At 38.2% G+C, this 13,874-nt stretch overlaps 1 protein-coding gene across 1 annotated transcript in view; it reads left to right on the plus strand.

Moving 5' to 3' along the window:
* ATP8B4 (ATPase phospholipid transporting 8B4 (putative)) overlaps positions 1-13,874 on the plus strand; it is a 170,594-nt gene that overhangs the window by 12,821 nt on the left and 143,899 nt on the right. Inside the window, 1 exon segment of the mRNA XM_054043060.1 lies at positions 1,724-1,782. Coding sequence (XP_053899035.1) covers positions 1,724-1,782 — 59 coding nt within the window.

A 13,874-nucleotide genomic window follows, 5' to 3' on the forward strand; every position in this document is an offset into this window, starting at 1 on the left:
CCTCACTGAATGTGCTTGAGCCTCTCACAACTCCTAGTGCTGAACAGACTGTGTGTGCCATCCTCCCAGAGCAACTGAGCATGCTTCATCCCCTCACGGCTTCTACCTCTGGCTGGATTGTGCATGCATAATTCCCACAGAGTGACTGAGCATGCTCCTGCTCAGGGAAAAAGGGATAAAGCTGGACTTCCTCTATTATTGCTGCCTCCAGCTGCTCCAGGCCAAGGTGGGGCTAGGCACTAGAACTGAGACCAGGGAGTTTGTCTCTCCAGTGCTCAGTGACCTCCCCACTGAGAATGGGCAGAAGAATCTGCCAACTAGAGCACACTTTCCTCCAGAGCCTGGGGTGGAACCCAAGATTCCTGTGTCTCACTATCCCACTGCTGTCCTCCGATATCTGTGAAACCCATGAGCATAGTTTGTGCCTCATTGCCCTCTAGGGCTGGTCCACATAGAAGATGACAACCTATGACTGCTATAGGTTATGCCATTAGATCAAGTGGCAGAGGTTTGTGTGGTGCATCTAAAGGTTTCAATCCTCCTGATGAACTATGGGGGTGTTAGTAATACAAATAATAAAGGTAGAAAGTATCAGGAAACAAATCATAATTATCTATCATCGAATATGAAATCTAGTGAATATGAGTTTATCCAACCGTTGGACTGATATGTATATTGAAGACTCTACTGTAGATGGAAAATTATAATAATTACACAAACCTCTATTTCCTGGAGTTTTCAGTGGAAATACATAGGGTGAAACCATTAACTATCTGACATCTAGAGAATAGGTATTATATACTGAACTTGTTCTAACAGGAGTGAAATAATTTGCTTACATTTAAACTATTATATCTTTTATCTATTATCATTTGAATAATGGTCTGTTCAATAAATTAGCATGTGGTTATAAAATTAATCTGGTAGAGTAGAGTACAATCTGTCATATTGTCTCTGCACTGCAGGGGGAAACATGCTCAGCACTAACTTGTTATACATCTTAAAAATAAAATATACTCCTTAAAATCTCTTCCTCTCTCCCTGACATCCTTCACTGCTCTTCTGGTCATAGCCAGTGGACAGGGAAGAATGCACTGGTGATGTTCCTAGTTACTTAGACATGACCCCTTCTGGGGTGTGTATATAATATTACTCTCCACCCCTTGCAGTCAGATAATCAGAAAGCCATTTTATGGTTGCCTCCTGTGTTGGGAGAGGGGCTTCCTGTGCTTCTGTTAAGTGAACTCCTTAAGGAAGAGACATAATTTAGCCCATAATCTCACCAGTGCATTTTGCCTCTTTAGTCAAGCATGAGAATACTAATGTGGCGTATTAAACATATGCTTTTACGTGACAGCAGAATGCACTGTCACTTTCTCTGTGAGAGGATTATTGGATTTTGTGAAATTAAAATTACTTGGCTGCACATTTTGGTTTGTAGCACTGCAGGCCTGGAGAGATCTGAGATTAAATTTGAAACAGTAATTCCTGGAAACTGCAAAATAAAAAATCTCTCTCTTTAATATTGAGCTATCTAAAGTGTCTGAAGATTAGGTTTTTAAAAGTTGAACTATATTGGGACTTTAATAGAGAATTTTTTTGCTGCATTCAATGCTCCTAAAAGTAAACAAAGTGTTGTTTATATACTGATCTCTTAGACTTTTGTTCTTAGCTCTGTTTGGTCTCCTAAACTACTATGTTTTTTTTTTTTTCTTTTTTTCAGAGGAGGAGCGGAGAGTGAAAGCCAATGATCCTGAACATAATGAAAAATTTCAGTATGCTGTGAGTATAATGCATATTCAGCATTGAAACCCTGCACAGGAAGGGGTATATTCACACATAAATGAATGGAGAGTTTTCAGTAATGTTGGGAAAATCCCAAAAGTTTTAGAAGTTTGGTTCAGATAAGTAGTCAAACGTCTTATTTGAACTTCCTGGGTCTACACAGTTGAGCTGGAAATCTTTGACAGGGAACGTTAAATACCCAAGCTGACTCTACTTTTCTGTTTAATTAAATTTAGGGAAGTAATTTCTTTGTCTACTAATGGCAATTTCATTATAGTAACAAGTATTCATATCAATATCACCTGAGGAAGAGTTGACCTACTTACATTACACACATGGATTTAATCTAAAAACATGAGCCTGCTACGAGTAACATCTCATAGAACCCAGTGGACTCCTGTGAAGAGTGAAACATTAACCCCGTCACTCAGCACTGATTGACTTCTGTGCACTGCCATCCACTGGGGCATTCATAGTGTATAGGAATATTTTCACTTTTATAGGAGGAGGAGAGCTTATCATTCCCAAGAGAGAGAGTATTCAATGTACGCATACATACGTGTTGTAACTCTCAGACTCCTCTAATCTTCACATATGCAATAAATTATTTCCTATCCTCCCCATGGACTGTAGCTTCCTCAGCTTAGTGTTTCTGAAATAATATATTGATAACTATAAATACATGTCATTGTAGCAACCTCTTTTGATTGTAGAGTGTCACTACTACACAACAAAGATTTTTTTTTTGAGGGCATAGTTATTAAATTGGTACATTTATTTGTCCTTGTTTTTTTCCTAATAGATCATCGACCATAATGTTTAGCCCACCTTCTCCCTATTGTCCTTTATAGTAATATATTGTGTTAAAGTTTTGAAATCCTGTCCTGACTCTTCTGCATTTGAAGTAAATGACATAATGGAACACTACAGTTCCTTTTTGGAAATCCAGGTTCACAGATGCTAGAGTATTTTTCATTCAGAAAATAGCTGATATGAAAATGATTAAAATAAAAACTCTCTCATGGTATTGTAAAAATCCAGGTTTGATGGCACAGTCCTGATTTTATTTCGGAAAGTTGTGGTTTCTTTGGTACTTTTAAAAATTAAGTTTAATTTTTCAACAGGATAGCCAGATTTACCAATCTGGCATTTGTCTTTCCTTTCATTGTTATGTTTGCAATTTAAAATTAATTGTTGACTGACCTAATTTTAAAAATGACAAGCAGGATGACAGGTCTGAATTAGTCATGGAAAGTATCAGTAATTTGTTTTCGATATAGGTTTTTCATTATTAGCTGTTATTTGTTTGTTTTGAGACATCACTATAGTGACTGTTTGTCAGAGATTTATTACAAATAACTACACTTAGAAAAAAACTCCCTGCCCTCCAAAATATAATCAAGTGATGCAAATCAGTTCACAGTGTAAGTAATAATTATTCCTTTCCAAGCAGTTGAGCTCTAAATACCTGCAAGCAGTCAGACAAGCATTATCCTGTGTATTGTGCGAAATGCTTTCTGCATTTGGCAATTCTAGTTATTTGGTAAACTAGAAAAAACTTGAAATGTTAGAAATCTACGTTGGTTTTACTTTCATCTTTTCTCAGTGGTTTACCTTGCAGCCCTCCTTCAAATGAACAGTAATTTACAAGCAAAGGCACATATCAAACCTATACATTAGTCTAAACTGTCGAGGGACTTGTTAGACAGCCCCAATCATTTTAAAAAATTATTTTGAGTATATTGGATTAAAAAAAAAAGAATAACTTGAACCCAAACACAGAACTGTGATTATTCTACTATCATTAGAAAGGGCTTTATGTTTTGCAGAAATTATTTTAGGATAACTAATCAGGCATTCATATCTAACAAAAGGACTCATCTAAACGTTAGGCTGTGGAAAATCCTATTTCACAATTTTATAGGTATCCGATAGTGGGGAGCCAAATGGTATGGTGATTTCAGGTGAATACATGTCCTCTTCCAGGGAGTCCTCCATTTCTAACAGTGCATGTACATAAATGTATACCCAGAACCTGTACAATTTTGATAGCTTTTTAAATCGCTCACTGCTGCAATGATTGGTGACTGTTTTTTAAATGAAATATGCAAAGATTTTTAGACAAAGAGATAGAGTGTAATAAATAGAGTTTGAGCCTAAACATGCATTTGAGCCTAACTGTCTTGATACGTGACTCTTTAACGATGGACTTTAAGGCCGTGGTTCAAATTGCCAAGCAAATATTTGGATATATTATGAAAAATTGTGACTTTTTTGTGTTCCTTTAAGATAGAACACTGTCTTGAACTTAGAGGCCCGGAACAACAAAACATTACATAAAATGAACAGATCAAGCCAGAGAAATTACAAAACTTAGAAAGTAAACAAAGAATGAAAAAAAGTAAGTATGGTAGGTCTCTTGAAAGGATAGGAAAGGAGAAACCTAATTTTCATTAATAGACAGTTGACTGTAAAAGAATTAAATCTATAACTCAAACTAGAATCAATTTACCAAGATTAATAGTTTCAATACTTCCTGGAAAAACCACCAACTCCAACTGTTCCACAATGGTTTTTAATCTGGTTGCATAATTCCATTAATTGTCAAGTAGTGAGATATATTTTCACTTACACAGGAAGCTTATGACAATTTTATATTGTTCAGTTAGTTGATGTTCCACTTTTAGAGGCTGAAATATAATGCATTTGGCTGTTTTGCTTTCTCTCTCTTTCCCTTAACTTTTCATAAATATTTCCATTGTTGTTATTATTAATGCCCTTTAGAACATTCAAAATAAGCAGATCCTAAATTTCGTGTTTTAGTACTAAGCAGAACCTGTGAATGCTCTAATGAATGGTATGTCAGTGCGGCAGCTAGATGCCAGCCTCCCAGGCTGGGTAGATAGACTTGTGCTAGCAGGACTTGAACTAATGTGCTAAAAATAGCAGTATGGACATTGTGGCTTGGACTGGAGCTTGGGCTCTCAAACATAGCGGGGTCAGATGGGCATGAGAACCTAAGCATCTGCCCAAGTTGAATGTCTTCATTGATATTTTTAGTGTGCTAGCTCGAGCCGCCCTAGCATGAGTCTCTATCCAGGCTGTGAGGCTTGCTCCCAGTGCCAGTGAAGATATACCCATAGACATATATATTCAACCTTGGGGAATGCAATTGTCCTGCTCTTTCCAGTTAGATGGGAGGGAGATTTCATTTTGGAGAAGTTTGAGAACCACTGCAAAGGCTATAAACAGACAAATGTTAACGCTATACAGGAATTAAGAACTTGGATTGTACAGGAACAAAATGACATCCCATAGTTAAGAATATTACTCCTTCATATGTCAGGCAGTGTATTTTCAACATTTAAGGGTCAGAGTACCTGGCACATTATATATCTGTGAAGGTTTTCTGGACAAGGAAGAAACATAAAACATAAAAAAAAAAAAAAAAACAGAAAGCATAGAAAGAAAAGATGGGAAACAGAACCCCCTCTAGCCAAACTTTAAAATGTTATTAGAAGAATGCCTATCATTACATTATTTTGAATTTGTATTCTCATTTTAACAAAACCATTTTGCATTTGGCCAAGCAGACAACTCCAAGATATACACTACTGTCAAATGAAATAGTTTGTTCTTAATTATCCATTTAGCAAATCCCCCAAACTTCCATTAAACTAAAGAGTGAATGTTCTCATATCTGACTGTAATGGTTTCTAAGTCTTCATTCATATGTTTCATTAATATTTTTGAACCTTTTCCCCTTATTGCAATATTTAATTTCTCTTCTATAGCCATTCTTGTGTGATGTATTTCCATTGCAGTGTTAAGAGCTGGGTGAAACCTTGTTATAGGTAGTGTTAAAACCTCATTAAAACTGCAGTGTGTATGCTCCTTTTGCTTAAGATTGTTGTAAGAGACACTCAAAGGGCCACACCTAAAACAAGCCCTTACAGAGTCTGCTCAGAAACTAGCACCAGGTGAGTAGGGAGTTACACATCCACCCATGGTCACAATACCCAGTGGATGTGTGAGTGAGTGAGGGAACACAAAAGCTGAGAGAGACTGAGGAGGAAGAAAGCAAAGCAGCAGACTGTGAGTACAGTATATGATGCCGGAAGAAGCTAGAGAGAGTTTTTGGGTTTGGTGCTGGCTAAAGTGGCTTAGGGCTGTAAGCAAAGAAATTGGTTCTTTTTGTTTTGGTTCCTGCTGCATTTGCAGAAGCAAGAGTTTGTACATTCCATGTAAACAAACAAGATTACATCAGAGAAAATACCAGACTCCACCAATTTCTCCTCCTAACTGGACCATCCCTAGGACCCCAAATTTTGACTAGCCACTCGGGTCAAAAAAGGGGCAACATTGATGTTAGCAGTGGGGTTCAGTTTTCAAGGTGAGAACTGAAAATGGAGGTGCTTGTAGAAATCAAAAATGGCCAGTGTGATTTAAAGCAAGACCTAAAAGAGGAGTTGGAGACTTCACAAAAGGAATTAAAGTATAGCTGGAGGTTTGCCAGAAAGGGCTTGGAGATGACTTGCAGGCAGAGGTGAAATCTCTGGATCAACAACTATAAAGTATCTGCATAGATTGGGAAGCTTAGCTGCAAAACTCCTGGTCTGGAATGGTAAAACAGATTGATGAGGTGACCAGCAATCTCACTGCTATAGACCAGAAGGTTTTCCATGAAATAGTGGAGACCAAGCAAGCTTTAGGCAATCTGGAACTTGCTAACCAAGATGAGTTGCAGAAAGGACTTAAGGAGCTGAAAATCAACTCCAGAAGGAAATCAAAGGGTCAGACCACAGTGGAAGGCAGCCGCCTGAATGAGGAATTGAACCAGCCAGAGAACTTGGATAAGACCAGACATTTACAACAGTTTTCTACCCCATTTGTAAACAGCAGAGGCCCAGAGAGAGAGAGGGGTCTGGCTGTCCCAGCTCAGATACAGCAAAAGCCCATATCTTTGAGAAAAAAACTCCCAGGGGCACTTATTTTGCTCAATTCAACATTATAGCTCAAATGAGTGACTAGGATGAGGGACAGAAAGGGGGTTTACTAACAGCTAACTTGGGTGGCCCAACTCTGACTGTGCTGCAGAACTTATCCCAGAAAACAGTCTGAGTTATGAAATGAGCCCTCAGCATGCAGTTTGGTGCTAGCCATCTATCTGAGTTGGCCAGGCACAGCTAAGAGCAAAAAGAAGAGGGAAAGAAGAAATCCCACCTGAAATGGCAGAGGACTTGCAGTAACTTGTGTGCCTGGCATACAAGATACTACCAAGGCCCCCCAGCACCTATGCAGGAGAGTAAGGAATTAGTTATTCAGGGGGATGGATCTGCCTCTTCGTCTAATTTGCAGGAGAGCCCATGTTTCTGGTCTATTCATTGGAACAATGGGGATGGTGTTGCAGAAATGGACCCCAGAGCAACTAAAAACTTCCTAAAGACCGAATCCTGATATTAGGATAGTGTCTGACTGGAAAATCAACTGGCAAATGCAGCCTCCCTGCCCATAAACCAGCTTGGGGAGCATAAATTAGTTTTTAGATTTGTCGGCATGAGAGGGAATTGGGTCTGGAGGAATCTGCTACAAGGGTGAATAATTTCACAAGAGGCTTTGGGTATGCATTCCTCATGTCCAAAAGTAAGTTTTACAACCTGGGTGACTTTGTGCACTTTTTGGAATATGCTAGTTGTGTGTGAAATAATGTTCTCAAGTGGTAAGAATATAAAAAAAGGAGCAGGAGTGTTTTGTTCAATAGAATAAACTGCAATCAGCAGTCCAACGTTCATGAGCTCCCTCTCCAAAACTTTTCCTCACCCCACATCTTTTGCTGATTCCATTATTATATTTCTTTCTTTTCAAATCTAAAAAGAAAAGCTGGTAATACCTATCCCCCAGTAATACTGAGAGTGGTAATACTACTGTAAACTAATGGTGTAAAGTGGTCTTCTGCTCTGAAAACTCACTGCAAAAATGGCATAATACATTTCTATGTTTGCTCTGCCTCTCAATAATTTGTGGATCAGATATGCTTAGTTTACAAGATAATAGAGGATTTAACAGTCAGCCCTCCCCGTGCAACCTGGGATCTGAGAGTTTAGCTTTATTCTTTAATGACTTGTACATGGTCATATACTGTAAAAGTTTACAGGCCACATTCTGCCCTCACTTGCACCTGGACAACACCATTGGAGTTGGAACTTAGTTAAGATTTCTGTTGATGATACATGAGCTGATAGAATCCAGCTATCTCTCTTGTTGAACTGTATTGATGCTGTAGGGCTGGCAGAAGGTAAAATTAGTATGAATTTATTTTATCCCAGATATTGTCCTGAATACATACAGGAAGTTGATCTATTGAGTAAGAAGTTGCCATTTTAATGCACTTTTAAACAATTCTGTCTTGCATGCACATGCAAAAATTCCAGTTATACTTATGTTCTTTATGCACAATGCCGCTACTTGCTTATAAATGAAAAGGTCTAAAATTACAGATAACGGGGAATCCTGGAAGGTATACGAAATCATGATTCTCCCTTAGGGCTCTGGTGCCATTCAGGAACTGTATATTGCTCAGGCAACACCATCACAGTTTAATTAAGACATGAGTGCCCCTTATGGGACTTACAGCATTGTGTTCACTCTGGAGCTGTGAGTTATCCTGTGCACGTATAACACGATCAGCTTTCCTTGGTGTTATCATTAGGGTTCTTAAAATAATATGAGATCTTAGGGCTCATTCTTGATGAATAGTGAGTCTATGACACTAATTATCTGAGTCCCTTGCTAGTAGTGATTTACTTCAGTCGAATTAGCTTATCATGGTATATTCATTGCAGAATGTTTAAAGGCATGGTGTCAGCATATAAATCATGTCTGAAAACACTTTTCATATGGTGAAAAGTAATTTGAATTTTCAACATTATTTCAGTTTGAACACTAAGGTGTTAGCCACAGAGATATGAAAGTTTACTTCCTGATCTCATTATGTACATTTATTAGTGTATGTTACAAAGCTTGTTAAAGATACCAGAGTACTGGATGGGTACTCTTTTATTGTTGTTTGCAAAAATTCAAATAAATAAAATCTCTTTTTTCTTTTTTTTTTTGGACATTGAAAAGAGACTGCGCATTCCATTCTTGTTTCAGCTAGTCAGTTTTACTATATAAATTCCCATACACTGTCACAATATGTTGTTGTTGGGTTTATAACACTGCCTGAGAATGTTTAAATAACCCAAATTCTTGTTTTCATTGGAATAAAACACGCATACCTATATGCTTTCAGTGCACAGCAGATTTTGTAATCTTTTCCCTTCTTTGCTACCACCATTTGCTTTGTAATAATATTGATTTAACTACTGTCTCTTGGGGAGGTGGATTAACTATGCCAATGGGACAACCCCTCCCATTGCTGTAGTGTGTCTACACTGAAGCGCTACAGTGGTACAGTTGCAGTGCTGTAGCTGTAGTGTTTTAAGTGTGGACAAGCCAAAAGTCCCTTCAAGTATAAAAGACCAGTTTCAAATTTCTTTGCTCATTGGAAAATGAATAATATGAGTATGTTAGTTTGGCTCTGTATGTAGCTGATATCGGATATTAGTGTTGCTAAGTATTAAAAACTATGTAATACTTTGTAATATTACTTCAGTATTAAGTAACTTGGTAGCCCCAACTTACTTCTCATTGTGAAACTACTTGCTTCACAATGAGTCACCAAATAATAAAATTACATTACAAAAAATGGCCTTCTCTTTTCCTCCCCACAATGATCTGTTTCTCCCCACTGCAGAGGTACTATACATAGTGATGAAAAATAACATGGTCTCATTATTTTTGTTCTCATTATTTCCCTCTGTGGTGGCCATTCAAAGTAATCACAGCTTGTGTTCGCATCTCTCCTTTGTAACATAAAGGAAAAATTCCCCTTCCTATGCCATAAAATAGAGACTTTTGCTTTGTTAACTTGCACTATTTTATTATACATAGTAACATTTTGCACCAGCCAATTTAATATTTTTAGTTTATTATTAGGTTTCCTGCTATTATATCTGCCACAGAGGGACAACCAGATATCAGTTATTGCTTAATTATGTGCCTGTGTATCAAGTGCCAAACTGGTTCAGTTGGTAGCATGCTTTCCTTTGAGTCTGAAGGTCAAAGGCTTAAGGATTTACACAGTCATGTATGATGGTAGAGTTTGCTGCTGTTCTTTGGATGAGATGTTTATAGTGAGCTCCCTGCTGCCTGTTCTTCTAGCTGGACATTGGATATGCAGTTTAAAAAAACAATTAGTATTATTTTGAAGAAAAGGCTATTTGTTCTTTATAGGCTTTTGAGAGTAGCTTTGGTGTGCATGTGTATGTTAAATAATACCAAAGACATTTGATGTCAGTTCCTAGCTTCAGTGTGAGAAAACAAGCATGAATTTGGAAAGAGAAGACTCTGAGAACAAAGGCTAAAATGGATCTCTTAATATTTAAAGACCTATAGAAGATGACTTAGCTGCTCTAGGTGAGCAGGAATGAAAATACCTTGAATTTACATGAGCTCTAAGTTGCCTGGCAAGGATGCATCCCCACACCTGCCCACCCCAGCTTTATATTCTATAGAGCACCAGTTCCTGTCTAGATGAAAGAGTGATGGGTTAATTCCAGTAAAACTTTGGTTCATGGCATATGCCATTACGCAAACATTCTAAATATACTTTGATACTAGGTTAGTCAACTTTTTCATTGGAGTAACTAGGCAGGATTGTATTGAGAAATGCACCCTTTTTAGAGCTCTTAGCTAGTATGTGCTTAAGGGAGTTAGGCACTCAAATTCCATTAAAAGTCAATTGGATTTGGACACCTAATTCCCTTATGCTCATTTGAAAATACCAGCTGTAGAATTTATCCAAATATGAGGGGATTTAGTAGAGCCAAAAGGGTATGAGAGTGTTTACAATAGAAGTCCCCTATATTGCAAAAACTTAAACTTGTGCTTAATTTTTCACACTGTGAGTAATTCCTTTTAAGTCATTGGGTCTACTCATAGGGTAAATTTCATGGGGTTTAGAGTGCAGTTCAGACCAGTGAGGAGTTGTCACCTCTTACCTGCAATCCTGAGCATCTCACAAGACTTGGTACTGTTACTCCCAGCCTGAGATGCTCACAGTCATCAAACAAGCATGCAGATCATGCTGAGTGTCTACGTGTGATGCAGCCAGCCCTGGTTCAGCAACTCTGACCCCAGCAGCCTGTCTGCAGCCCCAACATATTTCCAGTCCTGAATTTTCCCCAAACCATGTGCTCTGCAATGTCCAGCCCTCTCTTGGACTGTTCAGAGAAATAACAAGGTTCATTTGTTCCTTTAAAGAGACCAAAGCACATCACAGCTTATTAACTTAACTGGCTAAATACACCCTTTCTGCAAACACAGCATTGAGTAGGTTTATAGTAAAAATAAAACAAATTTATTAACAGGACATAGGTTAAGTGATGCCAAGTAAAAGGAATATTAGAAAGGGTCTCAAGCAAATAAAAGTGAAAATATGCATCTAAAAGTCTAAAACTTAATCTGTCAAGGGACAGGCTTTGTTCAAGATGGCTTTTCTCATCCACAGTCTTCCAGCAAGATGGTGTCTGACCCCCTCCTCAGTCAGAATCTTCTCCAGAAGCCCAAAAGTGCTGGTTCCTTTGTCTTCTTAGGTGAAAGAGATTGCTTAAGCAGGTCTCTCAGCTATATTCAGTTTCCAGAGACTTCAAGCTCTCCTTGGTTGAAGCACCCTTCTTTCTCAGCTTGCAAGAGGTCTGGTCTCTGATATCTGTTTAGTGATGGATTAAGAAGTTGGCTTCTGTCCTTGCTTGTAACTTCCAAAGTTCAATGACTTTGTTTCAAGAGGCAGGATGATTTCATGCTGTTCTTCCCTTCCTGTGGGCATCCTATCACCTTGTATATACATGGGGTTTCCATTGTTTTGTTTCCACCATGCTTAATTTACATAGGAGACCGGTGGATGCCTTCTTTGCTGACTGGGAGGGAGTCCCTGTTTGGCCACAGACTTTAAAGTATAATATCATTAAGTATCCATATTCTCTCATATAGTGTTAATATATACATTTCACAATTATATTAATCAAATGAGTGTCATTTGCTTTCAGAAAAGACCTCACTCTATACACTTTTTTAATACAGTAATGTTGTATAAAATCTATTGATTCAATTGCTTACACTTGAGGTTCGGCCCCCTGTCTTTATAGACCAGTAAACCTTTGAAATGGTTTCTTCTGAGTGTCATCACTCAAAGTAAAGTTTATTCAAGCTGTGAGTAAGGTGACATGGAGTCTGGTGGTGAAGGAAGCTCCATGCTCTTTCTTCCCCCGCTGGTGTTTGCTAAAATGCAAATTGTTCTGCTTCTGGCAATTTCCCCCCACCCTTTGTTGGTTTGATGGCCCTGTTTACTGCTTATATGTAAATATACCTTAATTATCTCTGCCTGATGATCGGGCACATTTCTTTGTCTAGGGCAGACCTGTTTACCAACATCCCCTGATACGCCTGGCTTAAACATAGTTTAGTCATGACTCCAGCTTATATCCATACATCACACAAGAATATTAATGATCAGAGAGTTGTTAGTTTTCAATTGATACCTCACAAGGCAAATTTTGTACAAAGATTATTACAGTAGTAGGTAGGGTGTAAATACAGGGGTGCTTAGAGTCACAGTAAGCATGTGCGTAAATCTTTGTGGGATCCCTGACTAACAGTTAAATATTTGTAAGCCGCAAGTCACCTTTTGGTTTATGATCCTCAATTCTTTTCTCATCTCAATAATTTGTTTTGCAATGTTACTTGGACTAGGTTAGCCTACTGATGTATTTCAATCTCTCTGAGAGATGGGAGTGAGAGTTAGATACTATCTGGGGAATAAAAGTTAGAACATTTGGGAGGAAAAAATTAAGGGTTAACAAACACATAGGTAAAAAGTGTTGGGCATTGTGATGTTATGAGTGTAATATAATATCTCAGTGGAAGGTGACAGGGCCAGAAAGAATTAAGTAACTCACGGTCTGACCTGTAGAGACTGGTTAGGAAGATAGGTAAATGAATAGTAAATAGGTAAATGTAAGTCTGTATTGTTAGAGGTAGAAGGGTAAGTGTTTGCTCAGGTCTTGTGATGTAAGCAAAGAAGTCCTGTCTATTGCTATAGCTTTAATTTGAAGATCAAAGAAGGAATATTAACAGTTATGATGATACTTGAGTGAAATAGTATTATTCTCTGTATGTCTCTTTGAAGGTTGTGGTAACCTGTATCTGAACTGTTTAATGGATAAATTATCCTGTGCTAATTGTCATGATGTTTAGAAGAAGGAAAGTTGAGCCTATTGTTTTCTCAGGCCAAAAGGCTGCTAGAAATGTATAAAAACCTTGGGACGCGATCCTTCTGCATCTCAGATCTGCTTTGGGTTTCAAGACGGGGGAAACCTTAAGCCATAAGGATTGAGATCCCCAGTCATTGACTGGAACCACCCTGAATATGGACATTGGACTATAACCTATGGACTATATCTAAAAGGACTTTTTGCAACTACAAGCTCACCTCTGCTATGTATCTAAACCTCAAGAATTGAATTCAAGTCTGTATATATATTAATCTTTTAACCAACACTCTCTCTTTTTTTCTTTAATAAATTTTAGGTTAGTTAATAAGAATTGGCTATAAGTGTGTTTTTTGGGTAAGATCTAAGTTATAATTGGACCTGGGTATGTGGCTGATCCTTTGGGATTGGAAGAACCTTTTCTTTTATATGATGAGATAAGATTTTCAGTAATCATCATTATATCTGACAGGTGTGTCTGGATGGAGGCCTGAGGCTGGGTACTTTAAGGGAACTGTGTTGTTTGAACTTCTGAGTAACCAGTGAGGTACTATAGAAGCTGTTTTGTGCTGGTTTGGTAAACCTAAGTATTGGAATATCCACCAGCTTTTGGGGTTTGTCTGCCCTGTTTTGTTTGCAGTTCACCCTGATTGAGTGACCTCAGCTGGCTCCCACGGGCAGCACCATCACAGTGGCGGAGTCGTGCAAGGATCCACAGAA

The sequence above is a fragment of the Malaclemys terrapin genome, chromosome 10 (assembly GCF_027887155.1).
Source record: "Malaclemys terrapin pileata isolate rMalTer1 chromosome 10, rMalTer1.hap1, whole genome shotgun sequence".
NCBI classification, from domain to species: domain Eukaryota; kingdom Metazoa; phylum Chordata; order Testudines; family Emydidae; genus Malaclemys; species Malaclemys terrapin.